Genomic DNA, 27155 nt, shown 5'->3' with positions numbered 1-27155 from the left:
GAAGACTAAGGACATAAACTGTTTACTCTCTACCCGTTAACACTTTAGCTGCTCTCCCAGCACAACAGACGTGACATTCTTGAAAGCCTCTGAATATCTTTAAACATCTTGTGTTTTTGGGTAGCCGTGAAGCTACAGCACTGCTGGCCCTCCCACTGAGTACACTAAGTGGTGACAATGGAGGTACCTTCCATACCAGCTTCTGCCAGTTGGGCTCGCAGTCGATTGCCCATTTCAATGAGCTGCTGTTTGTCCCGGGCAAGCTGAGAGATGCACCGCACAGCCTGCCGGAGCTTGAAATGGAGCAGGGTGTCGCCGGACCTGTGTCCCTTGCTGCTGTAGCCGTCGCTACCCTGGTCCACAAGCTGCTGCCGCAAGTGCAGGTTTTCCTCACGGAGCTGCCGCAGGACCGCAGTCTGAAAGGAGTGAAGAGCACCATCCTGTTCACAACAGTTTACACAACCAGCTCAACTTGGTCACATTTCACACGCCATCAGTACCTCTTCAATCACAATGGGTTCCCTTCGACTTGCAATGTCCAGCTTCAGTGCAGAGACCTCAGTGTAAAAAGTGAAAACATTCAGATGAATAATAAATATTTTTTTACAAAGTAAGGTCAACGTACCTATTTACTTCACTATAACTTTCAATGCTGATTTTTAATGCTCGTTTTCTTGTGTCTGATGCATACTGTTAAAACAGGCTTAGTATTTAAACCTTACATATACAATTTTAAATAAAATTTTACCTTGGATAAAAATCAGACATGAAAAGGACTAATGAAAACATTTTAGCATGTATGAATTCTTTTTTTAATCTTATGTAAGGCTAGACCAAAGACATTTCTGAGTTTTAACCAGTAATAAATGGTTAAGAATATGAACTTGTTATCAGAAGTGTCAAGAAGGACCCTGCTATAGCACCCTTGAACAAAGTACTTATCTGCTCCAGTAAAATATTCAACTATACAAACAGAGAAAATTGGATAAAAGCAAAAAGTTATTCATCACAACAGATGTTCTTGTTATTGAACAATTCTCACTGCCATATGCTGTTTTAACACTGCAAATTCCTTGTATGTTACGGGAAAAATTATACTTACATAGTTAACGGTTTACACAGTAAACGGAACTCGCACAATTAAGCCAGGGGTTATTGACTTAGGAGTAACCTAACAGGTATTTTTGTAGCCCTTTCTGCTTGTCTGGAGGAGCTGATGTCCTACATGACGTCACAGGCAACACTAGTAGCCAGCTCACTTCGGGGAAACACTTGTGTGAAAACATGGTTAACCCATACAACGCTAATGTAACCTCTTTTCTTTATGGGTCAGAGGTGAACACCTACTGCGCATTACAATGTACTGAATATGGTTGCTATTACACATGTATGAACATCTAAACCTTTTCCAAATGTACATGATTTCATTTGTTTTGCAGTTTTTGGGCAAGACTACTGGCTGACTCACTTGATTGCTGAGGGCCACAGCTTCCAGGTTCTGCAGCATGCTTCCTTTCTGGTACTCCTCAGCCTCCCGCCTTACTTCTTCCAGCTCCATTTCCACAGTGGATAATCGCTGCCTCAACCCTGACTCCTCTGCAGCTCCTCGCTTCCTCAGATTGGCCAGCTCGAATCGCAGTTCATCGCTATCCACGTGTTTTGCATGCAACTGAAAAGCAAAATAAAGGTCAATAAGCTATGTTATCACCCATTAAAATTCAAGTAGTTGAACAGGGTCTGTATTTCAAAAGATATTCCATTATTACTCTGAGCAAACCCTGAATTAGTAAGAGATCAGTGGTAGCTTCCCTGCTGATGACTGAATTCCAGAGGGTGAAAGCCATGTCATAGCGTGTCTGTACCTGCTGTATAAGCTGGCCCAGAGAGGACTCCAGATGTGCCACCCTCACTTCCCGTTTCCTCAAAGTGGCAGCAATGGACACCTTTTCTGCTCGCAGCCTACCTGTCACCACAGATGAATTCTACAGCAAACACTCAGCAATATCAGGATACAATACAGGCCATAGCAGTTAATGCCAACATGCTTAGCAATCTATACTAAAGGATGTTATGAATGGGATGTTTGCTGATGGGCCCTCACCAATGGTTTCATTGAGGCAGCAGATGTGATTTTTGAGATATGCATTGTCAGCAGAGACAGGGAGAGTAGCAGTAGGACTTGGAACTGGACCAGGGGCCACAAGGACACTGGGGGCCTTGAGAGCCTCTTCCAGCTGCTCCTCCAGGTGTCTGCTACGGGCCTTCAGCTCCCTCACCTCCTTCTCTAGTGCATGACAGTACTCTGTGTTGGCTTCAGCACTGCCTGCACACAGAATGTGTCCATAAGGTTTCCAGCCATTGACATTGAGAAGCCTTACAAAAAGGTGATGGGTGCTTAGGAAGCCTAATGCAATTTGAAGCTACTTCAGTCCAAATAAAGTACCATCATTGCATGATATCAGGTATAAAGCCTTGTTATATACAGTGACACATAGCAACCATCATGGCCATCAAAACACTGAGCACAATACATTGTGGCCTGACAAGGCAATTTGAGAGTCAAGACCTGGGTTAGGCATTTCTGCTGTAACAGGCAGGGAAGGAGGACCAGTTGGGCCTGCAGAAAGCTGTGCACTCAGACTTTCCATATCCTTTCTCATCACTGCAATGGCACTGCGCAGGTTGCTGTTCTGCTGCTGTAGGCGCTCAATCTCTTCAGATGGGAAACTGGAAGCGGTCCCAAGACCCTGTGAGCACAAGTGGACAATGGTTATCCTTAGGTGCATCCAATAGTCCTAAAGGAAATTTCTCATTTACACACTGCTTTGTGCAACTGCTTCCATGCCAAACTGAGCTGAATGAAGACTGCTGTTGACAGAACACACACTAGTTCCAAAGGCAACCACCAGATGGCAGTAACAAGCAGACTGTGGTGATTTGAACGAAAAAGGTTACAATTCAGTTATGAATTATGCATGTAGTTTTTCTCTCCTCAGTCTTATGATTTTGAAGGGAAGAGTAATGACTATCTGCAAATGATTAACTGAAATCCTCAAGAAGTGTAAAAAGTTTAATTTAAATTAAACCTCTGATAAATGTGTAATTCAACTCAAATAGTATTTAGTTTTTTCTGCAGAAAATTTCTTTATAGTAAATGGAAACTATCCAGTGTACAACTGAAATGATACTTTATCACTGGGGGACTCTGGCTGTTACCAAATGCTAACAGGCAAAGGATGGCAGGAAGTGTTGGCTTACAGCAAATATCATCAACTCTGCCATCTCATCTTCTGCAATACGTGAACCAGGGCCAAGCAACCTGGGTCTCAACCAACAGGGCAGTGACAGTTTTCATGCTGGGTATGGTTTCCTTGAGATACCCCTGTGCTTATTCACAGCATGCTTTTGTACCGTAGCTCTACTGCTGAAAACCCTACTTAAACTCTGATGAGCAGGAATGACACACTGCCATCACACTTGTCTGCTGTGAGGGTATGCTCACATGCCAGGGAGCAACCAGTTAACATATTAAAATGGATGGACTGGATAAGGCTAAATCACAAATAATAATATTGATATCTTAGTTTTATCTAAATGGATATGGCAAAAATTATGCAAGACTTCACACCATCTGTCCAACACACTTCACACAAGTACCTCAAAGCATTTTGTCCAAAACCTAGTCCTTAAATGTGTGTGCTTTTGTAAAACTTAAGAAATAAATTAAAACATTAATGAAACCCCATGTTTGTTGGAGTTTCCTCCAGCTGATCCTTCAGTTTCTTCCCTCAGTCCAAAGACATGCATTTCAGGTGAACTGGTGACTATTGCCTGTACCGTGTGTGCGCGCGTTACCCTGCTCTATAAACGGGTGAATGACTAGAGAGTATAGTGCAGTTTATCTAACACCCAGTCAACCTGGATGAGGTGTCAACTAAATACTAGATAATCATTTGTACTTCACTTTGGAGAAAACTGCTAAATGAATAAATGTACTCAAACTCACAGCAGTTAAAGAATTAATACATTCCCATCAATAAGCAGTAATACATTTTCTCTGCATGCATTTCTTCAAATGCTGCAATTAACAAGCAACAAAACCCAGAGATCTGATTAAGCGGTCAAAGATAACAGGGTAACTGAATGATTCCACAATTCCCCCAGAAAAGCCTACTTGCAGAGCTTGTGTATGCATATGTATGTGTGTGAGAGGGCAAGAGAAAAAGGTAGTCCTCACAAGGTCCTGTAAAAGTCCTCAGACTGCTGAGAAGACAGCAAATTTGGTCAACTGGTATGTTTCAAGAAAGCACTTGTGTAAATGTTGCTCTAGAAAGGGCCACTGCTGAGGAATACAAGCACATGTTGGTGTTCCATCGTGCCGCTTTCTCTTTGGAGACCCTGTCCTCTGCAGGCTGCTCACACCACCTATCATCACATCCCTGTACATAAGGGTGAATGGATGCAGGGAAGAAGGGTACTTGGCCGCCTACCCAGCCAGCCCTAAATGGCAAGAGCATTACTGTTTCACACAGAGTAGACAACCGATTAAAATTAACACCTGCAAACAAAGAAGTGATATCTAATGCTAAAGTCCATTCTTACACAACTTCACTTACAATAACTACACTACACACAATCCATATAAAGTACAACCAAAAACATGATAGGTACACAGTATTAACAACCTGTGCCACATGAGCAATGTCCTCAGTGTCAGGTGGTTTCAAAGACACAAGGCCATTTAAAGTATGCCAGTTAATTTTAATACACAGATAGGACAATAAGTTAGACTTTTGTTGCCATAGGAAAAAAAGAAACGCTACTGTCACAAGAAGCTATAAGAACACATTCTACGGACTAAGTAGGACATTGAAGTTGAGTCAGTCGCTCCCAGTGTTTGGGGAATTCTGCCGAGTAAGCCTCAGCTTTTTAAAGTAAAATGACATATTTCAGAATGAATGGCTCACCCATTTGGAACAATTAGCAAGAGCAGAATAGGACCCAGGGAAATAATTCAAACAGCAAATGCTCAATAGTACCTATAAAAAAGTTGTTGAAGTCACAGGATCTATAAGAGGCACACAAAAATCTCACATTTGGAAGAGACATGTAAAAACAGTTGACACAAAGGGGGTGGTAAATTAAAGTGCATGAAATTCAGACCATGGGGTAATGAAACAAAACTCAGCAATGAATTAAGTGGTGGGATTTCAGAGAACAGTGGCCTTTAGACTGTCAGGCTAATTTATAGCTTGTCAGAGTGGAGTTATAGCTCCTTATCCAGCTCTCTCTTTTCCTTCACACTCATCAGCTGGTGGCAACCGAAGAAGGTCAGGATGCATGCCAAGCTCCCTGGGTGTGCAGGATGCCAGATAAATGACCGTTCAACCAGCCGAGCGAGGGGATACCATATCAGTGAATTTGTGTGGCCGCCTGGCCACTGTGAGAGCCAGTACTGCACTGAAGCAGGTGGCTGGAATGACCCCTATTCAGGACCAGGGTGTTCTTCAGTCGAATGGCTTCGTATAAATGCATGTCAGTGTCTATCTGGATTAGTTGGATGCACTTTTCAAAGATGGAAAGAGTCAAATGTAAGAAATAGGAAGGTGGGAGTCTTACTGTTATATCTCTGCCAGCGAGGCCCTGCATTTTCTGTAGAGCCTGGTCTCTCTCCATTGTCACACTGCGCAGTAAAGCAGCCATGTCCCCCAGTTCTCGCTCCTTCTCACGTAGCTCAGCCGTGGCCTAGGGAGACTTTTGTCACTGACCCGTTCATAAGACTTCTGCTCCCAATCCTTTGGAAATGCACTGGAGGACTTGGAGGGCCTTGCCCTAGGAAGACCTCGCACTGATCAGACAAGATCAACTGGCTTTGATGGCAGCTGTCTTTCAAACCGCATAGTAGAGTAGTACAGTGATAACTAAGATGTGTCACCTGGTCTCTGGCCTGTGTCAGACTGCAGATGATTTCTTCACTACGACGGAAGTGGGCAGCCTGGGCATCCTCACAGCGCCGCTGCCAGTCCAGCTCAGCCTGTGCACGAGCCTGCTCCAGTGCCTGCTCCCTTTTCACCGCACTGGCCAGCTGTTCCCTGTGTCTGCCCCCAGGGGAAAGTCCACACATGCATCAAAGCCTGAGGGGGCCCTACTGGGGAAGAAAGGAGAGCTGCTACACATGGCACTCACCTTTCTATGTCTTCCCGGTACCTCTGCAACTCAGCCCTCAGCTTGGCCTCCCGCTCACTATGCGAGTGCAGTTCCACATCCCTGGAGACAGTTTCCCTTGAGACCTGCTGGATGTAAGTGTCCCAGCCAGTTCGAGTGGTCTCCAGCTCTGTACGCAGCCTGAGAAGAGAGAGTACACTTTCTCACTAATTTCAATAAAGCACAAGAAATCAATAACTTCCCTTTTTATAAGGAAGCCTCAGAGGGCACGGAAAAAACCTGTACTATTAGTGTTTTATGCAAATATTCTCAAGTAGTATAACTTGAAGCAAGCAAGTAATTTCAAACCAGTGTACCGATTTGCTTGATCTGGGCTAAACGCCAGACAGTGAGTCAGACCTGAGATGGATCAGCAAAAGCAACATTACCAGTGGTGTGTACTGTGCACTTAATATCGCTTATCGACAGCAGGAACCAGAAGTGCATGGCAACAGAGTACTTCACCCTGCTGCAGTTACATCAATTAAAGACAAAGAATAACAAATTATATAAATTGTGAAAAATAAGTATTGAGTTCCTTACATAAATCCAAAAAACTACTCAAAAATACAGTATTTTTGAAAACGTGAGTTTTGCAGGAGCCCTAGGTTCCACAGCTGCTCGATCTGACCTGATTCAGAAGGCCCATCATTTAGAACAGCGTTATGTAATGACAGCCGCTTGCAGGACCACCCACACAATCAATCATGGCCAGGGAAAGCAGTGTGCTGTCAACTGCGTGTAGAGCAGAACCTCCCCCAGCCTCCGCTGCTGCTTCTCTGTGGCATTTCTCAGCACCCTGGCCTGAACAATGTCTGTGCCTGCTGTCAACATCCTATATACTGCAGGTTATATATTAGATGGCAAATTCATGAAGAAATTCAGTTATTCTGCATGGTGACAGGCCTGGGCACTTACAAAGAGAGTATTCATGCATTTTAATGCCTGAAAATCTATAAAGTTACTGTAATCCACCTCTGTCTTGCCTTCATCTTATCCCACTCAGCTGCCAGTCTTGAGTATATTCAATAAGTAATCACTGTAATGAAGAACAAACTAGAGATTTGCATGCAGAACCATATGATGTAAAGGCAGTTAACGAACAGACTTTCTCCAAGATTTGGTCAAAGCATTTTAGAAACCGATGAATTCTCACACCAGACACTTTCTGTTTTTCCCGCCAAGTCTACAACATGACAACTTCCTGGTTTACATGACACTTATGGATGAGGTGCAGGTGTATTTCAATGAATGAAAGTGTAAATAATAAGTTGAATTACAATGGCTGATCTGAGGAGTGGTGTAATTTGCCTCACTTCTCTAGCTGCTCCTCTTTCACTCTTAAAGAGTCTGCGTGGCTCAACTCCATTCTGCGCTTGTCTGATTGCAGGGTGTCCAGCTGCACCTGCAGCTCCCGACTCTGGGCCTCAGACTGGCGGAGCTGCTGGCTGTGCACTTCCCTCAAGGCCTCCAAGGCAGATTCCCGTTCCCGTACACGGCGGTCCAACTCTTCGTGCCTGAGGGTGCAAAGTTCCACGTTGGCTTGTGCTCAACTTCAATTTCAGTTGCATCTGCTGTTTATGACTTGTTTACTCTGCAAGCTATTATTAGTTACATTTCTTGAAAGTAAAGATGTCAGGTTCAGAAAAGATCTTTGCAACTTAGTTATTTCCTCAGGGGGAGACTGATCCAATATAAATAATGCACTGCAATGTACAACAGCTGCCTTAAGAATCATACCTGTGAAGTGATTTACAGTATTAAACTTACTTTCTGTTGTAGATTTCCTCCTCCTTTATATGACAGGCCTCCATCAAACTTAGTTTGTCTTCAAGCTCCTTTATTCTACAAAATCACACAAAACGATATTTACTTAATCATATTAAGTACTGTCAAAAATATGTGCTGCAGAGCACAAATACAGGTCACACAAAGAAATACACCATCACTTTCCATCTAAAACCTCACTTCCCCTCACTCAGTTACAAGCTCCATGGGCGTTTACCGGGCATCCTTGACAGCAGAAATGTCCTTGATCTCCCACTCTCTGCGCTTGATCTCCTTCTGAGCCTCACTGTACAGTTCCTCGGAAGCCTGCAGGGTGTCCGCTACTTGGCTGTGCACCTCCAATTCCTTGTTCAGTAGCTTCACCTGTACAGTGCAGGCAGGCAGGTAAGCTCAACCTCTGTGGTAGGTAGGTGCCCCCCCATTCACCACCTATGGCACCCACCTTAAGCTCAAGGGAGAGGATAGTATTGCTCATTTCATCCCTCCTCAGGTTGAACTCGTGCTCCCGGCGTTTTAGCTCAGTATCAAACTCAGATATAAGTTCCTGCCAGACAGCACAGAGAGAGATACAGCTGACAGTCAAGCATGTCAAAGTGAGGTACACAGTAGCTGGTCAGTCTGTAACACAAGATTTCTACAGAAATCACAAAGGAGCTGTTTTAAGTGTTTGAATAAGTGGTTCCATTGCTGTGCACTTGATAATGGCAAAAACCACTGTATAAATAGCTAAATTCATAAAACGCCAAGGTATCTACAGTCCTTTGGAAGAAACCTTGCACTCGGACACTGAACACTAATATTCCATTTTAGAACACAGATTTCTGAAGAGAACCTGGGGTGAACCACACATGATAACCCTGAGGCCTAGAGAATGCCTGCCTACAGCTCAACCCCCACTGTATTGTCTTTAAATACACCATGCTGCATGCTCCAAATACCATAGTGACTCAGCCAGCTGGCTTAGCCCCTTCAGTCTGAGTTATGCACCAGACAAAATTACCTTTTACCAGACTAGAATGTCACTGTTCCTCTTTTGTTCTTCAGTTCTAGATTTAAAAAAAAAAAAAAAAAAAAAAAAACCCTCAAATCTTTACATTAAAACAATGATCTATGTTGAGTTTCCAGACTGGGTCAAAGTAAAAACAGCTGGTTAATATGGTAACTAGCAAGGCCAGCTCCACATCATGATGGAAAGGATGCATTAGAGTTTTGCAATGAATTGAGACCTCTGACGGAGATACACAGACATCAGCTCTGTTCGCCCACTTTGCCTTTCAGGCTGTAATACCTGCTTCTGCAGGGCTAACTCCCCTTCTACCTCCTGGATCCTGCGCTCCAGCTCCCGCTTCAGGGCTTCATACTCCTCTCTGTGCTTCTCAATCTCACGCTCCTTCACACTGGATCACAGGAGTGGAAACAGCATAACGTAGCTTCGATTAATACAAGTCATACAAATCACTAACAATGTTTGTTCTATTGTGGGCACTGGCACAATTTATCAAAGATTGTTTTTAACCACAAGACCTTCTCTTCCTAGAAATGTCTCAGGCTTGCTGTTATCTGAATTATTGTGACCCGCCCTGAGAGAACAATCAGTTGGCTTAGTGTATATGACTATAAATAAAACCTATAAAATTTATAAACTACAGAGTAAGCTCAATTTACTGCCTAAACATAATTAATAAAATTCACCTTAATTTGAAAATCACTAAACCTAGACACTGACAGGTAATGGCATGTGTCAGTTTACAAGCAAAAGTGAGTCATTTACACACAAAACAAAAATGAGGCCAATTTCTGACAATTTACCAGGCAGCTGCACAAGAGGACTCATTATGCGCATTCTAAATTTCTTCATTATGAAAGCTGTGTAAAGTCAAAGCACACCAGAAAGTTTTATGGATCAGTCCTATTGAGAATTTTTTTTTTTTTTTTCCCCCTTTTTTTAAAAAGTATGCCAATATTTAAGTAGCAGAACTTGAATTCCTTCAAGATTTTAAGAATATGAAGCACAGGGTAACATCACTTCACTTTCAGAACCGCTTGTCTCATACGGGGTCGCGGGGAACCGGAGCCTACCCAGTAACACAGGGCGTAAGGCCGGAGGGGGAGGGGACACACCCAGGACGGGATGCCAGTCCGTCGCAAGGCACCCCAAGCGGGACTTGAACCCCAGACCTACCGGAGAGCAGGATCGTGGTCCAACCCACTGCGCCACTGCACCCCCCCCACAGGGTAATATATCCTCTCTAAATCCATAAAAAAAAAAAGTTTTAAAAAGTTAGTGATGCATTTCAGTGATGCAATTCAAGATTCATACCCAAATATGTAGTGTCATTCACATCCATAGAATGTCTACTGTGAAGTCCATTTGGATTCACCATTGTAGCATGTACAGTTTGGGAGATGCACTAAAAATGTGTCTCCGGAGTCTATGAACCATACAAACCTATAAGGTAAAAGGAAGGTGAAAGTATTTTAGAGCAAAGAGGACCTTAAAAGCACTAACCAGTGGTTAAGGAATCTATCTGGGAGACCCAGCCACCAGTCTACCACCATGGAACATCAATATCCATCACTCAGACAACAGCAGTTCAAATAAACTTTCTTGCTAGTGGCTAAACGGTTGCATTGTTTTCAAACAAAAACAAGTGTCTTATGCACATCTTTAAGGAAGATGGAAGAATGTGCTAACCAGGCCACACTCGAGCACCCACCTGTGCACCCTCTCCAGCTGCAGCCGGTGCTCTGCAAGCCTCTGCTTGTGTTCCCTCCGCAGCTCCTCACGCCTCTGGGCCTCAGCGACCAGCGCCTGCCGCAGCTTGTCGATCTGGATGCGCAGCTCGCTGGCCTCTGCCTGCCCAGCACTCTCTGCAACCTGGAGGTGGGCAGCCACGGCGTCGTAACGCTCCAGCTCCCGGTCGCGCTCCTCCAGCACTCGCAGGTTGAACTGGAAGTCCTCCCTGAGCTGCAGAAAGCGGGCCCTCTCTGCAGAGAGCTGAGCCTGGGCATCTCGCAATGCCCCTTCCAGCTGCTGGGTGCGCAGGGACTGCAGCTCCTTGTACTCCTTCTCTTTGGTGGCCAGCTGCCTCTCCAGATCCCCATCCTGCATGGCTGTACAGAGGAACCACCTCTCACCTTTAGCACATGCAGCAGCCAGTAGCATTAACATCAGTATTACACTAACAAGATGAACAATTAATTAGGGTAGCAAAGAGCAAATAGGTGACATCTGCTGCTGAGCTGCAAAAGCACCAGGTTTGAATCCCACCTCCTCCTGCTGCAGTACCCTAAGGTTCTGATGAAAGTTACCCAGCTATATAAAATGAGTAAAACATTTGATTCAATCAATGCAGCTTAATATTGCATGTTGTGGAAAACTAAATAAGTGTATGATCGGGGTGTACACACAGTGCTGATACTCTTTGTGCAGTTCAAAGCAGCAGCAGTGTGGACAGTGAAGCGGCGGGAGGAACCAGGCTCCGGTGCAACGGACACACAGCTGAATAAATAATCATGGACAGTCGGTCGGGCTGCTGGACAAAACTCGAGTCGTAGGCGAGTTTAGGAATCGTCTGGTCATATCTGTGTGTCCAGCAGATGTCTTGACTTGAGGTTTTTTGTAGTTTTGTCACAATTCAATAATAATAAGAAAACAGGGATTACCTATTCTGACTGACTCGTCATAAAAGTAGTCATACAGCTATCACAAAATAAATATTATTATAGAAGCATGGATGGAGTCTGAGAACTAGTCCGCTTTTGTTTTGTTTCGTCAGAACGAAACTTAAGGCGTACCTTTTCGCGCAGGAACTTAGTACGAAAAAGTCTCTTTAAACTGAGGTAGCGACCCGACGGTCTCTCGGCGCTCTGACTGAACAGTGCTCAAGGAAAGTTCTGGACTTGAGTTCGAACTGCATCGCAGCACGGGCGCCCTTCCAGTGGACACTTCACGCGGAACCGTTTCTATGCGAACCGCCGAAAACCGGCCGCTACAAGGGAGTAACAGAGAAAGCGAGCCGTGCGGAAACTCCAAGTGAGCTAACCGTCGAGTTCTGCGTACAAGCACTGCGCTGCGAGACGTTTATTACGTCATCAATTTCCCTTCCCTTTTAAGGAGCGCTTGTGTATAATTATAGGCGATGACCAAGGGAAATGCAGTGGAAAGCAGAAGTAGTTTTTCTCATGTACGTTTAAACAGTCTCTTCAATCATTTCTGTCTCTCTCCGTCCGCCCGGCATGTAACTGACGCCTTTGACCAACTTAACATTTTTAGGGTTTGCCATAAGTTCTCAGAAGAGAATAGAGTAGCAATAATATGATGGAAATGTGTTTAAAACAACACCAACTTATGAGTAAACATAGCATCAAGCTGTCAAAATGAGCAAGAGCGCAATGTGTTGGCAAAAGCCACGGAGAGACATTGAAGAACGAGGTGTTCTGAACTTCTGAGAAATGATGAGCGAGGCACTGGAAGGCCATGAGTCTGGGTACAGATGTTATGTCCAGTGGGAGGAAACCCATCGCACAGAGATCAAATTCTAGTGACGCAACTTGAGGTGTAGTGAAGGGCAACAGCATGCAGGTCATGTTGGTGTTCAGCTGTTCTTCTGATATCCATCCATTGTCACCCACCAATTGTCCTGAGGAGGGTCAGCCGGAGCCACGGGGCGCAAGGCCGAGGGAGGAGGGCCCGCACCCTAGACAGGACACCAGTCCATAACAAGGCACCCGAAGCAGGACTCGAACCCCAGATACACCGCCCAGTGGGCACTGGCTTAAACTGCTGCACCACTGCACCCCCTGGTCTTCTGCTATGTTTATGTCTTTTTATTCTATTTTTAAAAAGATAGGTCAAGTCAAATGTTTGTCCAGTGTATCTGGCCACTTTAACTAAATTTACGTTTACATTTATTAATTTAACGCACACTTTTCTCCAAAGCAACGTACAATGAATGCTATGAAGTATTTAGCTGACAACTCTTCATCCAATGAATGATAAAGTAGGAGAACAACATGGAATTATATTTTTTAAAAGATGGAGTGTTGTACTGTAAATAGTATTAGCGGCAGGGGATCTTTGTCATGGGACCAAGTAAGTATGTAGGGTAAAGAAATCAACGGCTTCTAAGAGCCACATTTAGACAGAGTGTGTGGCCAGGAATGGAAAAGATCAGGAGATTTGCAGACTTAGAAATTTGTGATATAGCTCATTTGGCAAAAACAACAATCACTGCATTTAACGTCTTTTCCTTCAAATTTATTTTTCTTTTTCCTTTCACTAAAGTGTTGCTTTTATTGTTGTATTAATGTAAGATCTGAGATTTTATTTTTTTCTAAAAAGTTCTCTGAAATACATCATGAAAATATTCCTAATCTGAGTCATAAAAACAACCAACGTCAACAATCGCTTGTCCCAAGCGGGGCTGCAGCTGGCCAGGGCCTATCCAGGGGGCACGGGGTGCGGGAGGCACGCCAGTCCATCGCAGGACACCCTAAACAGGATTTGAACCTCCGACCCGCCACACAGCTGCCGTTGGCCAAACCTGCTGTGCCACCAAACCCCCCCTAATAAAAACAGTTCTTTCCATAAAATCAGGTTCTCTTACAACAGTTACTCATCCTCATTTTCATAAATAAACAGCAAACCTTAAATATTATAGAACAAATTTATCTGTGATAAAAATTACAGACAAAATAGTTACAGAAAGAATACATTATAAATTATGTACACATACCAATGTTATAACATTCCAGATACACAGGACAACATGTTATACCCCGTGTGTATATTGCAACGGCTGTACACATAGTGCTTGCTGGAAGTCGCTTTGGAGAAAAGCATCTGCTAAATGAAGTAACGCAAACGTAACGTAAACTGCAAGGTGACTCACTTTTGAAACAGGGACACACACTACAAATACTACTAAAGATTCACCATACTGGGACAGAATAGAAACAATGTCTTTAGCCTGAAGCAAAGGCATCAATAGGTAACACTAGATGTGCAAAGACATTGTTAATACTACAGCAGGTAAATGAAATGCTAGCAAGCCAGTTCATTATTGTTTAATAAAAATAGCTTTTATTTGTTTTTCTTTCATAAAAATAGAAAATGCACAAAAGGTTAGCTAAAATGTTATTTTACTTAAGAATACATAACATATATTAACTTTCTGAGCATGCTTTTAACCAAGGACCAATCCCTTATCCTAAAGCCACAGCACAGAAGTTATGAATATTTAGGAGACAAAAATGCCAAAATCATTAACTGGCCTTGCAGGTCAGCTGCAGAAAGTGGTTAAAATTGTAAGCACCAAGCAGATCTGCCCCCAAACAAACAGCACCACCACTGGAGCCGATGACCTCCGTAGCAATATGCCAAACATCTGATCACCGCCTCCATGCTGTCCGTAAACAAATTGGAAGTCGTTTGAAAGAGGCTATCAGTCAGTGCAGAGCAGGTGTGTGGCTACTTCTCATTCAAGCAATGGCAAGTGTTCTCCTGAGCTGTGAGGCTATTGGGGAAAATGTGACTCCAGTTGAGTGCAGTCTGCAGTCTCCAGTTATGTCACGCAAGTCTTATGAAAGCTAGATGCTTCCTGAAGAAATTTGGGTTCAGTGCCTTCTTTACACGGTCAGACACAGTATTCCACTTGTCATGTAAACTCAGTTTACAGTCTGAAAGAATTGCCACTAACTTTGGGCCATTTCTCCTCATGAAAGATGGTTCTGTTTCTCTTAAATGTCTACATTTATGTAGTAACCTACATTTTAGATTTGCCAAGTCACAGTAAGTGGTCTCATGAAGGGATCTATAAAACAGTAATATTACACAAACATACGCTGAAGCAAAGATCATTTAATTATTTTCAGTTTTTCACCAAACAAGATGGAGTACTTTCAGAAGAAAACTCTTACAACACTTACAACTCTGATCCGGCACAATCTAAAAATGTTGATTTCGTAAGCTGTAAATATTTTAACTCTCGACAGCGTTCACTTTCTTACATTGTAAAGCAGCAGTGCTTGCAACTGCGGCCCTGTTTATCAGTTTAGTGGCGCTCATTCCTTGGCACATTACTGCAGCACATTACAGGAAATCCATCATTATCCTGGGACAAACTTCCCGCAAAACAAGAAAGCTGTATTCATTACTAAACATAGCACAATATTAAAAAAAAAAAAAAAACAAAACACAAAGGAACTTCACACTGAGAGCCGTTATTTATACTGGTTGCATGCAATAGCTTTTAGACGCATGTCATATCTTATATTAATGTTTGTACTTCAGCTGTGTGAGATCAGTTTTCACTCACATAAATGCATACAACACAGTCTCATAAAATAAGTTGTCTTAGTAGCAGGAGATGCCAGTGGGGGTATTTCTGTGCCAGGGGCTGAAATGCAGTTCTTAGTGGAAGGAGCAGGCAGGTTACTGTGACTCAGCAGTGTCCCCACAGGTCTGGGCAGGTATCACATGCAGTGTTGCCACAACCAGGAAAGAAGCTGGGGAAACAGGGCAGCCTAGCAAACCTGACAAATCCAGTTTTGTGTTCCTCCCTGGCTGACGTCAGTTGGTAAGACTGCCTTGCTGTTATGTCCATACCGGGTAGTCTGATGTAAGGAGGGGGACCAGACTCAGAAAACAGCAATAGGTTTACACAACCACGGTCTATCCCACTACAACACTGACGACGAGTACGTATTACGTAAACCACACTCTTCCTACACTTAATCACTGTGTCCAAAAATGTTACCTACATTTACACACACACATTATCTGAACTGTTTGTCCCATACAGGGTCGCGGGGAGCCGGAGCCTAACCCGGCAACACAGGGCGAAAGGCAGGAGGAGGGGGAGGGCACACAGCCAGGATGGAACGCCAGTCTGCCGCAAGACACCCCCGGCAGGACTCGAACCCCAAACCCACTGGAGAGCAGGACCCGGTCCAACCCACTGTACCACCACGCCCGCCTTACCTACATTTACATTTACATTTATTTACTTAGCAGATGTTTTTTTTCCAAAGCAACTTCCAATGAACTCTATGTAGTGTTATGAGCCCACACACCTTATTCACCAAGGTCACTTACACTGCTAGATACACTACTTACACTGGGTCACCCATCCATACATCAGTGAAACACTCTGTCACTCACACACTACCTAAGTCTTACGGGGCATATTGCTTCTTGTTTTCCATTTGTACACTTACTGTTACTGTTATACAAAGACAGCAGCAAGAGAAAATGCTCTATGGGTTACAATGTAATAGAGTTAAGGTCTATTTGATTGACATAAGGAATATTTATTACTACTGGCTCTTATGAGTTTGAGAAATGCAGAAAATGGGCCAAGAGAGTCACTTACACAGCAAACTAATCTAGGTAAATTATACTGCTACCCTCAGCACCACGTAAGTAACCACGTACAGATGCGTATACGAAACAAATCCCCGATGTAATACTCTTTTCATAAACAGACATAAATAACATAACCATAAATGTATAGGGCCGTTGCCGGTGAGACACAGGCATCACAGAGCACTAACATTCTAAGTGTTGGTGCTTCCCGTACGTGTGTGCGTGGCAGTGGGCAGCGTATCAGTGGAGGAAGTGACACCCCGACATCGCGGAAAGCCATCGTAGCCAACGGCCGTAGTTCAAAGTCGCGAAGAGCGCGAGAAACCGCGGAGCCCCGAGAACCTGCCGCGCGCTGAGTGCGCGTCACGGCCGAACAGCCGTTCAGTCTGAAATATTTTTTACAGAGCAGAGCGCTTCCCTCTGTGCTCGGTAGCTTGTGCTTAGTCTATACGGAACATCTTCATCCTCATGAAAAAAAAATTGTAACAGCAATAATAATGTTATATAGTTTAAGTGTTACGTTTCTTATTCTTGTTCGATTTATCGGCGTGTATCACTATCAGCAGATCATGGAACCAGACGCGTCACGGTGATGAATGCAGTTCCTGTTGAGCCACAGGTGAGTCACTGAGAAGACGGACGGCTCTAGGACCGGCATCGGGGATGCGCTCCCACAAGGCGGGGGGCGGGGGATGGGGGGTGGTTCCTTTTTCACACATCAGACGTGCAGGACGAAACGTGTTTTTCTATACGTTCAAGCATCCGACCAGGAGGCAGAGAGGACAGGCAGCCGGCGCGTGCTCGAGGTAGGCCATTCGCAGGGGGTCCGGCTCGGGGTGGTGTAACCTTCAAAATAGTGATCCGCATCTCGCAATGTCACCTCTAAGCCGGAACGTCATCTTCCACCTGCTTACTTTAATTCATCTTTATTCATTTCAATTAGGAGGGCTATAATAAGATTCGGTCATGTCTAATATTTTAAATATCTGATTTTTGGGAGAGTTGCGACTGGATAAACGCAGATTTTTTTTTAATGAACACAGCATAATATCTATTGGAGGGTCTTAAATGCACACACACACACTTTGTTTCTGAACCGATTTATACTAAAATAATAAGACCACTCTGTTAACAACAACAGTTGTTACCCGCAGAGCTCGAGCTTTAAAACACACAGGCGGCTTTAAGTACTAATTAAACGGATCAACCTGCGTGGTTTGTACTAGTAAACGGCCGCGTGTTCAATGTGTAACAGGTCACAGAGTCGTGGGGTGATGCTCGCGCTGAGGTGACATCGCTGGAGTACCGAACCCGGACCGCGTAATTCATCTCTCTTCTAGCATGGACAAATACTGCCTTTTTTTTAAACTCCTTCGCAGATTGTGGACATATTGAAACGTGTGATAAAAAGAAAAATGTCTTGACAATTTCACTCACTCTGTAAATGCTCGGGATGCTGGGTGTCATTTGTTACAGTGAGTCGTTCCAGTTCGACGTTCAGACAGTTTTGTGTTGGAAATACATCATGTAATAATCGTCCGTTACCGAGATGTTCACCGTGCTCGAAAGTCGGCGTGTGATCGGACGACAAACACACTTTAACGCACTTGCATCTGCGTGCGCCACATCTACGTAAAAGTAAGGCGGAAAACGTAGCGGTTCTCGCCATGCCGTAGAATAGATGCGCTGAGGAATCAACCGATTTAGCGGTGCTTGTTGTGTTAGAATAACCACATCGTGTAATTTTGAGAATGAATTTGAGAATTGCGGAATCTCATGTTCCTGGCAGTGGAATAGATGCGCTGTAGTCGTGTGGCCCCATACATAGCCTTGCCATAGCCGCGGCGATGAAAGCCTCGCACGTTTCTCTAACGCCTGTGTCTGTGCGACGTCGAGACCCCTCCGTAATACATGTGGCCAGCGCTGGTGGGGAACGATGCTGCTAATGCAGAAAGATGTAACGAGACATTTTCAAAATCAGGAAAAAATAAATAAAATACAACACCGTGTCGCCCCCCAAATTCTGAAAAATCAGCCAGATAAAATTGTACTCACTCAGGTTGCGGTTCCAGACATCACGTCCTACACGTACGCATCTCTCCGCTCATTTCTGAATGGCGAAGTAGGTAAAGGTTATGGAAGGTTACACCCGACGATTCCGTTTAAGGAGTATAAATGTATAGAGTAGTAAGTTTTAATACACTAGACTAGTGACTATAATGGTAATTTTGTCTTTCTTATATTTAGCATCATAAACGTCGTCGTTTGATTTTTGTATAAGTTCCACATGAGGATTCTTACCGATGTTTTACCGGTGTTTTCAGAACAAATATATTTTCATCACCATTGTCGTAGCCTCTCCGTGTTAATATTTACAGTACTGTACTGTACTGAAACGCCATCTCTGGGTAACTACAATTCCCAGGATCCCTCGCTGTGCCACTGTTACGTGCCAAGTGCCGCACGCGCTCATGGTGCCTACACGTGTTCTTTCCGACTTACTTTAGCGTGGTTCGTGTTTAGGAAGGTCATAGTGTGTAAATCAGCCTGTCAGTTCTCGATAACCATAATCTCTAGTTATGTAGTTAATTAAAGCAACTACACAGGACTTAACAGTTGTATTATTTTTAACAACATGAACATGCCCCAGAGAAATATTGCCTTGATTATAACAGTGCTTATGAAGAGCTCACAAAGTTATTAAAAAGCACAGGTGTACATTACTTAGGATAATTGAATTATTAATTCCTGTATACTATAAACATTGCCAATTGTTAGAGTAATTGTAAGGGAGATGTAGTAAAGTTTATAGGGACATAGAAGGTGAAAGTGAATTGGTGTCACCTGTAATTAATTATAGTGCATATAGTGAACAGAGACTTGCGGAAGGTCAGCTGAATGATTGACATATTTTAAACCAGACACACTGCAGTTGTCCGTTTTCTAACAACACTAACACAAACAACTCATTTTAACCTACATTTAGACCTCTTGTTCAGACTGTTTTGAAATAATGGTTTTGTCTGCTATAATTAGGGTGAAAATTCTCACGATTAATGAATTATTTTTACCTCCTTTGGTTTGCTGCACTCTTTCCTCCCGTGATGTTGATGAGGATGGACTCCAGTGTCTCTTTAAGTGGCTGTATTGTCACAAATTATAGATGTTCCAGCAGGAGAGCTAGGAGGGACAGGAGAAGAGGGGGCATCAGCACCAGCACCAGCAGGCGGCCTAGGGTGAAATGAATTCTTTTAATTATATCCTAGGGACGAGCAAGATTTTCACATTGATTATGTGTAACCTTTGTCTGAAAGAACTTCCAGTCGTCACTTTTCCTACTTAGAGTTTTTAATCTGGTAAATATTACTTTGTGATTACAAAATTTACAATGTTACAAAAGATGGGTGACATGAGCTGGGTGACACGGGTGACAGCTGAGGCTGGTAGGCACGTCTGATGAAGCCCTTCGCTCTGTGTGTTAATGAAGGTGTGTGTGTGTGTGTGTGGGTGAGGAGCAATACTTGACACTCAGGCTCCGCTCAGTGCAGAAACCTGTGAGCCAGACGGTGTCAGGGGCAGTCGGTGTTGCATGAACACTCTCGAGAACGTGGGCCGCTTGGGGACTGAGGGCAGAAGGGCTGTGGTTCTACAAGGGGAAGGGAGCACTGGTGATGGGGGCTGGGAGAGGATTAAATGTGAGACACAGAGGAGGTGGGAGGAAGGAGGCAGAGCACCTGTAAGCATCTTATGACAAACAGGAAGCTTAGCTGGGATGCCGTGGAGGAGTGTAACAGCAGAACTGGAAGTGCAAGGCAGTACGTTTTGCTCACTTGTACAGATCAGGTGACAGCTAACAGGACAGATAATGGTTAGAGCTGTTGCCTCTCAAATAGAAGTCCCAGTTTTCCTGGCCATCTCCTGCTTTTGTACCCTTGAGCAAGGTTCTTACCCTGAATTACTCCAGTAAAAACTACCCAACTTTAGAAAAATAGGAAAATGTAAGTGCCTTAGTATAGTTTGCTGTATAAATGGGTAAATAGTTGTGGATAGATTAAGTTGCTTTGGAGAAAAGCGCCAGTTAAATGAATAAATGTAAATGTAATAAATGTATACATATATAAGTTGCTTTGGAGAAGAGCACCAGCTAAATGAGTACATTATAATGATCTAAGAAGTGAAGTAAAATTACGTCACTCATTTGGCCCTAAATAGTTGCTTTGCATTTTTTTTTTTGAAACTCTCGATACTTCTACTGAGATGAAGACTAGGGGGACACCCTTTTTTTTCCCCAAAAAAGGGTGATGCCATTTATCTAAAAAGTCACAAAGCTAGACTTCAATCCTGAACTGAGATTTGATCCCAGGAGAAAGGCACATCCCCATCTGCACCCATATGGTTAGCTCATGGCATTTAGGATAAGAAAATGTCAGTGTTATTTTAGGAGGAGCATGGCTTTACTAGCAAAGGTTTGCATAAGGAAAGGGGTAGCTGGCTGGGTTGTGTTGGAGGGATGACGTTACTTATGGTTGAGGAGGGGGAAAGAGTGTGTGTGAGAGACTGTCACATCAAGGGCAGCTTGCCCTTCAGGGCCAGCCATTGTGGGCTCTACGTGTTTGCATGAATAAAATGTAGAGTGTGCCCTTTGTGGGTCTCACTTGTGTTCAGTCTTTAGTTTGAAATGTGCAAATGACACATTGTGTAATTTCCCCCCTTTTTGAATTTTGCATAATGGAACTGAAAGAAGTCAAAAACTGAGAAACTGGTGAATTTATAAAAATGTGGCCACCAGGGGCCGTGATTTCAAAGTCGACAGAAATCAACAAGTTTGGTTCTTCTTTTAGTTTAACAGCGTGATCCTCAACCTTTGTTTTGTCAAAAATATACACAAAAACATAACAGAAGTCAGTCATAAAAATAAATCTATGATCTTTTGCGTATTATGCTTTTTCATGTTTCATGCATCAGATAAATCTTGATGGAAGTGAGTAGTATGATGAGTAATATGGATAAAACTATATTATGCATCTAATAATCCTTTCGCTGTTGGCTTACTGTGGCTGTAGACCTGGGTGTTCATTGCATACAAAAACCTCTTGCACATTTGGCTTGATTTTGTTTCTGAAAGAAAAAATGACAGCAATAATAACAGTAACTGTAAAGATCATACATGAATGAAAAGAGATTTGTGGTTTTGTTGAGTAAAATGTATTGACTGAGCTGATGTGTTTTCATCTTCATTAGTGTAATTTGTCCATACTGTTTGATCTTGTTAAAACTGAACAAACATTAATGTGATAATTTATGAGTATTTAAAACTATATAAATCAGAAAGGAAATAAGCCAAAAGTCAGCATCACTTTCCCAGCTGTGTGTGTGTGTCATGTACCAGGAAGATATCTTGGCATTAATTCATCATATTCATGTCCAAAAGTCTGAGCTCCAGCAATGTGTTGCTTTCTAGTCTGGCATTAAATGTCCATTATTTGGCAAACTGTTTTAGTGAAATGTCTCAGGAATGCAATGGGGTTGGGTTTCTTAGGGGGGACCCATCTGCCAAGAATGCAAAGCTTGTGAAACTGGGCAAACATAGAATAGATCCATGGCTTACTCGGTGACAGTCCAGGGGCCCATAGCCAGGACATCAGGGAGGAAAAATACACTGGAGATGACAGGGGCATGGCAGCTGGCCTCCTGTAAATTGGTGCGTTAGCATGGGGCCAATGTTCCGCAGTCATCAGGTACAAGCAGGAGACTCCATCAGCAGAGCATCACTGGGAACCTCCTAAATGTAGTGCTGGCCCTTCTGTGTCGTTTTTCCACACTTTGGAGCTGTAGGCAGTGTACTGGTTAGAACTGTTACCTTGCAGTTGAGTGGTCGGAGTTCAAAAATCCCCACTTCTGCTGTTATACAAGCAAGGCACTTACGCTGAATAGCTCATGTAAAAAAAAATTTGCTCTAAATGGGTAAATCATTGTAAAGCAGCTTAATGTTCATATCTAACGTTAGAAGTTGGACAAGTGTCACCTAAATAATAATAATAATATATTGTGGCAGCAGTTCTGCAGCAGGTGCGTTTAGTCTCTGTAGGAACCATTTGCTCATTGGAAGTTTCAGTATAGAGTCCAGGAGCTTCTTCAGTGTCTTATGTGATCAAATGAAATGTAAGTGGACTGGGGCCATCAGCATGTGGACACGGGCCACTCTTCTTAATCTCAAAATGCAGAAGAATGTTGCCAGGAGGATTAACAGGAATCTATATAAAACACCAGTAAGGCTTTAACTGAAGTGACATAAGGAAAAATAAGATTCGCTTAGTCTTCATTGGGGTGATTTTGTGAAAACTGTAAATCTGTCGACACTGCGACTGATTGCCAATAAGTGGACTGATCAGGTCATTATAACCTTTGAGGACTGGCAGATAGTTATTCCACAGCCTCGAAACCACCAGCTGTACCAGAAAGAACTACTTAGCATAATGTGGCAGCTTGTGAGCAATGACTGTACAAGTTGATGACAAGACTTCAGAACAACTAGTCTATGTGTGCTGGGAACAAATCCCTGTGACGTTCCTGTTAAAAGAAGAACACATAGATGAGCAGAGATGGACTGCTGCATGTTATTCTTAGTAGTTGTTATTTAACTGATGCCTTTTTCCAAGGTGGCTTACTATGTTATCTTTGTATACGATGCTACCTCCTATCACTCACCCATGTATGCAGCCAGATGATCCCTGTTATATTTATATTTATTTATTTACCTCACACTTTCCTCCAGAGCCATTTACTGTTTTAAACCTCCTAAAGCATTCATTCATTTATACAGCTGGGTAATTATTGCTGTAACTATTTGGGGTTAGTACCTTGAGCAAGGGTACAACAGCAGAAGGGGGATTTGAGCCTGGCTCCTTAGAGTGCAATGCAGCAGCTTTAAGCACTGCACTACCTGCTGCTCCAATGGTTAGTAGTTATTTAGAGCCTTGGACTGTGGACTGCTACTAGTGGGGAAAGCTGAAAGGCCCGATGCAGCGTGCAGGGAACAGCGTGGGCCGCTTGCGCTTCGGAGGGGACCGTGAATTACATGGCACGCTTAACGGCTGTGGGTCAGTACAACAGTGTGATCCAGGGTGCAGCCCGCTGACCTCCTCTTTAGGAACAAGGATATGAGTAGCCTAGTTTCCTCCAGAAACATATCAAGTTGTCGCCTTGTAGTAGCATGCATTAAATAAACACCAAAGATGGCGCATTTTTGTTTTGCTTTTTTTAAAAAAAAATATTTCTGTCTTTTATATCTGTCTGTAGAGCAAGTTAAGTGGAAGAAAGCATCATGGGAGGAGTGGCAGTGGACGATGGCCCGAGTGGAGTGAAAGCCCCGGATGGAGGTTGGGGGTGGGCAGTCCTGTTTGGCTGCTTCATCATCACAGGCTTCTCATACGCCTTCCCCAAGGCCGTTAGTGTCTTTTTCAAGGAGCTGATCCGCGAGTTTGGTGTGGGATACAGCGATACCGCCTGGATCTCCTCTATTCTTCTGGCCATGCTCTACGGAACAGGTCTGCATCCTACCCTCCGCTGTCAAAGAGACCAGTAACATTACACAACACACTCTACAAGAACTTTCCTTTGCGATCCTTGATCCCTTTGATCGTGGGTTTGAATACGGTTCAGTCGGTGTGGGGTTTGCATGTTTTCCCCGTGTTTGCGTAGGTTCCGTCTGGGTGCTTTGCTTTTCTACCACAGTCCAATTACTTGCTTCAGGCGAACTGGTAACTCTAAATTGCACTGTACAGTGCTTGTATTTTGGACAGATTTTTTGTAAAAATCTTGAAACTAGAAATAGCTAAGAGTTCATTATTTCACAAAAGTCATAAGCAATCCAGGAGCATCATGGAACCTGGGTGTAGACATTCCAGTGAAAAAAGTCATGGGCGTGATTGTCCTGATTGTCCACAGGTCCTCTGTGCAGCATTCTGGTGAACCGCTTTGGGTGTCGTCCCGTGATGATGGTCGGGGGTCTCTTTGCCTCTGCTGGAATGATCCTGGCCTCGACTGCCACGAGCATCATGCATATATACCTCTGCACAGGGGTAATTACAGGTAAGTTCTATGTCATGTGCCCACAGAAATACACACACAGTCTTTGGACTGCAGCTTCTAGTTTGTGGGATACCATGTGGGGACATTCCATTGAGAATAAGTGTTCAGAGTTGCAGCTGTTGTTTATTTCTAGGTTTGGGCCTGGCTCTGAACTTCCAGCCATCCCTCATCATGCTGAACCGGTACTTTAATGAGAAGCGGCCACTGGCCAATGGGTTGGCGGCCGCAGGCAGCCCCGTTGCCCTTTGCTGCCTGTCCCCCCTGGGGCAGGTGCTGCAGTACAAGTATGGCTGGCGTGGAGGCTTTCTCATCTTGGGGGGTATGCTGCTTAACTGCTGCGTGTGTGGGGCCCTCATGAGGCCCCTGGTGCCACCAAAGAAGGCTGAAGATGAAGAGAAGCAGGATGCTGCTGCAGTGGAGAAGAAGAAGGCCAAAGCCAAGCTGCTGGATTTCAGTGTGTTCAAAGACAGGGGGTTTGTCATCTACACCGTTGCTGCCTCCATCATGGTTTTGGGCCTGTTTGTGCCGCCAGTGTTCGTGGTGAACTATGCCAAGGAGCTGGGCAACGAAGACACCAAGTCGGCCTTGCTTTTAACCATCCTGGGCTTTATCGACATCTTTGCTCGGCCCACCTGCGGCATCATTGCCGGCCTCAAGTGGGTGCGTCCGCGCTGTGTTTACCTCTTCAGCTTTGCCATGATCTTTAACGGCACCACAGACTTGGTGGGTTCAATGTCCAATGACTATGCGTCCCTGGTGGTCTTCTGCATCTTTTTTGGTGTCTCCTACGGCATGGTAGGCGCACTCCAGTTTGAAGTGCTGATGGCCATCGTGGGCACTGAGAAGTTTCCCAGCGCTATTGGCCTGGTGTTGCTGCTGGAGGCAATTGCTGTGCTGGTGGGACCCCCTTCTGCAGGTCAGTAGGCATGTGACTGAGACAACACAATGTAACACCTCATCCAGTGTTGTCTTCCCCCTAGCAATAACTCTTGTCACATTCTAACCTCAGTTCTCTCATGTCTTCATTTTTGGCCAAGAAAAGGTAACAGACACTTCATTATTTGGGTTTCAAAATCTGTTGTAATAGTAATTTTACCCTGTCTTTCCATTCTTACAGGGCGCGTACTCGATGCTACGAAGAAGTACATGTTTGTCTTCATTATTGCTGGCTCTGAGGTGGTCCTCTCTGCCATAGTCCTTGCCGTATGCAACTTCTTCTGCATCAAAAAGAGTCCGCCGGCACCCGAGGCCAAGCTGGAGATGGCCGAAGCGGAAACAGAGATGGAGCAGCTCAACAAGCTGCCTGAGGAGGTGGAACACGGAGCTGGGGAGGAAGAAAAGGGCCAGCGGGAAGAAGGAGACAAAGAGAAGGAAAAGGAGGTGGAAGACAGCATCCAGCCAGATTCCACAAAGGTGGAGGACATTGTGAAGGATGATGCAAAAAAAAACGGAGATGTTGTCACCAACCCAGAGACCTCTCTATGAGGAGCATCACCAGATTAGACCAAAACATCAGTTTTGGGTAAATGGTTCTACAAGTCCAACAGACAAGAAAACCATTAATGAGTTACATAGAAGGGAATGTTACAGTCTCCTGTATTTGTCATTGCTGTTATATAGTAATTGGTGTTCTCCAAAATACTCCCTAGGGCTGCAACGGAAGGCACGGAATAACACGTTGAAAATGTCAAAAAGACAAGGGTACCAAATGCACCGATCCAGCATTGTCTCACACACACAAGATGAAATCATGTGTAAAACAACACTGACCTGTTCCTGTTCACCCTCTCCACACTGCTGAAGGGCATCAGCTCATTTGGAAAGCAACTGAGTTTGGGGTAATTTATTTTTCTCAGAGGTGTCTTTCACTACAATTCGCCAAAATCGTGGATCTGCTCTGACGGCTGGCACCGCTGACGCTGCCACACACACAAACCTTGACAGACAGCTCTGGATACTAGATAGCTGTAACCAAAATAACCTTGAATTTGGACCGAACACACACTCTTCATTGTGCGGCAGGGTGTGTTCGCTAGCATTGTCAAATGGGAATTGTATGTTGTAAATGATGAGGTCAACAGGAAACCTGGCCTGTCTTTGGAAAAATTGTGAGAGGTGCCAGCTCCTGACAAAACTGGAAGGTCACAGAGGTCTTTCTGAACGCACATTTAATTCTCTCTGTAATAGTACATTAACATATTTTCAATGAAAGGAACTAAAAACATTGTTTCAATAAGGTATGACCATTATTGCGCTCGTATGCACAGTCCTCACGCATTTTATAAAATTTTGAATGTTGCTCATGAAAGTTACCTGTGTATGGGTACAAGGTGAACATCTGCTTCTCTAAATATATGCAGCACACAACTTAGAAACTGTTGTGTAAAATATTGTGGTATTGGGGGTATATTTTAGACTTGTCATCCAAGGACCGAAAGGTGGTGATTGGTAGATGGATAAATATTAAGGCATTTGTGCAATAAGAGGAAACTTTCACAGGCTTTTAGTTTTCTAACATAAAAATGTACAATTCTGCAAGCAGATCCAAGGGCATAAATGACGAGAGGCTGTACAGTGTAAGTAGACGCAAGAGTCATTTCATCAGTTCTGTGTACGTTGTAGTTTTTTCTTTTTAATTAATAGATCTGGTCAATTTGTTTATTTTGAAGCTGCATCATTCATTTTCAGAGATCTGTTATTTGTT

At 43.8% G+C, this 27155-nt stretch overlaps 2 protein-coding genes across 6 annotated transcripts in view; one reads left to right on the top strand and one right to left on the bottom strand.

The window, feature by feature from the left end:
* ccdc57 (coiled-coil domain containing 57) overlaps positions 1 to 22375 on the bottom strand; it is a 28136-nt gene extending 5761 nt beyond the window's left edge. For 2 of the 4 annotated variants that reach the window (XM_018761708.2, XM_018761710.2), the window contains exons 1-16: positions 11791 to 12023; positions 10710 to 11106; positions 9281 to 9389; positions 8435 to 8536; positions 8210 to 8355; positions 7975 to 8049; positions 7521 to 7721; positions 6187 to 6345; positions 5936 to 6098; positions 5620 to 5745; positions 2567 to 2747; positions 2102 to 2323; positions 1863 to 1963; positions 1469 to 1669; positions 501 to 557; positions 188 to 416 (exon numbers count right to left, since the gene is read on the bottom strand). In XM_018761708.2, coding sequence (XP_018617224.2) covers positions 188 to 416; positions 501 to 557; positions 1469 to 1669; positions 1863 to 1963; positions 2102 to 2323; positions 2567 to 2747; positions 5620 to 5745; positions 5936 to 6098; positions 6187 to 6345; positions 7521 to 7721; positions 7975 to 8049; positions 8210 to 8355; positions 8435 to 8536; positions 9281 to 9389; positions 10710 to 11104 — 2467 coding nt within the window. In that variant the 5' untranslated portion in view covers positions 11105 to 11106; positions 11791 to 12023. Of the gene's footprint in view, positions 1 to 187; positions 417 to 500; positions 558 to 1468; positions 1670 to 1862; positions 1964 to 2101; positions 2324 to 2566; positions 2748 to 5619; positions 5746 to 5935; positions 6099 to 6186; positions 6346 to 7520; positions 7722 to 7974; positions 8050 to 8209; positions 8356 to 8434; positions 8537 to 9280; positions 9390 to 10709; positions 11107 to 11790; positions 12024 to 18415; positions 18471 to 19431; positions 19592 to 21412; positions 21479 to 21968 lie in introns of those variants that run through there. The other 2 variants (XM_029246682.1, XM_018761709.2) reach the window with 2 other exon arrangements.
* On the top strand, positions 16576 to 26681 carry slc16a3b (solute carrier family 16 member 3b). Of its 2 annotated transcripts, none has more exons than XM_018761713.2 (5): positions 16576 to 16979; positions 23660 to 23907; positions 24308 to 24451; positions 24585 to 25367; positions 25569 to 26681. In XM_018761713.2, exons 2-5 carry the CDS (start codon positions 23685 to 23687, stop codon positions 25934 to 25936), a joined length of 1518 nt encoding a protein of 505 aa, XP_018617229.2. In that variant the 5' UTR covers positions 16576 to 16979; positions 23660 to 23684; the 3' UTR covers positions 25937 to 26681. The 2 variants fall into 2 exon arrangements, with proteins under 2 accessions (XP_018617229.2, XP_018617228.2); XM_018761712.2 differs by lacking the exon at positions 16576 to 16979 and adding an exon at positions 17120 to 17166.
* Positions 26682 to 27155: the final 474 nt, after the last annotated feature.

The sequence above is a fragment of the Scleropages formosus genome, chromosome 20, assembly GCF_900964775.1.
Source record: "Scleropages formosus chromosome 20, fSclFor1.1, whole genome shotgun sequence".
In the NCBI taxonomy this organism is placed as follows: Eukaryota; Metazoa; Chordata; class Actinopteri; order Osteoglossiformes; family Osteoglossidae; genus Scleropages; species Scleropages formosus.
Note: the sequence above shows the minus strand (reverse complement) of the source record. Positions and strands in the feature narration are given on the sequence as shown.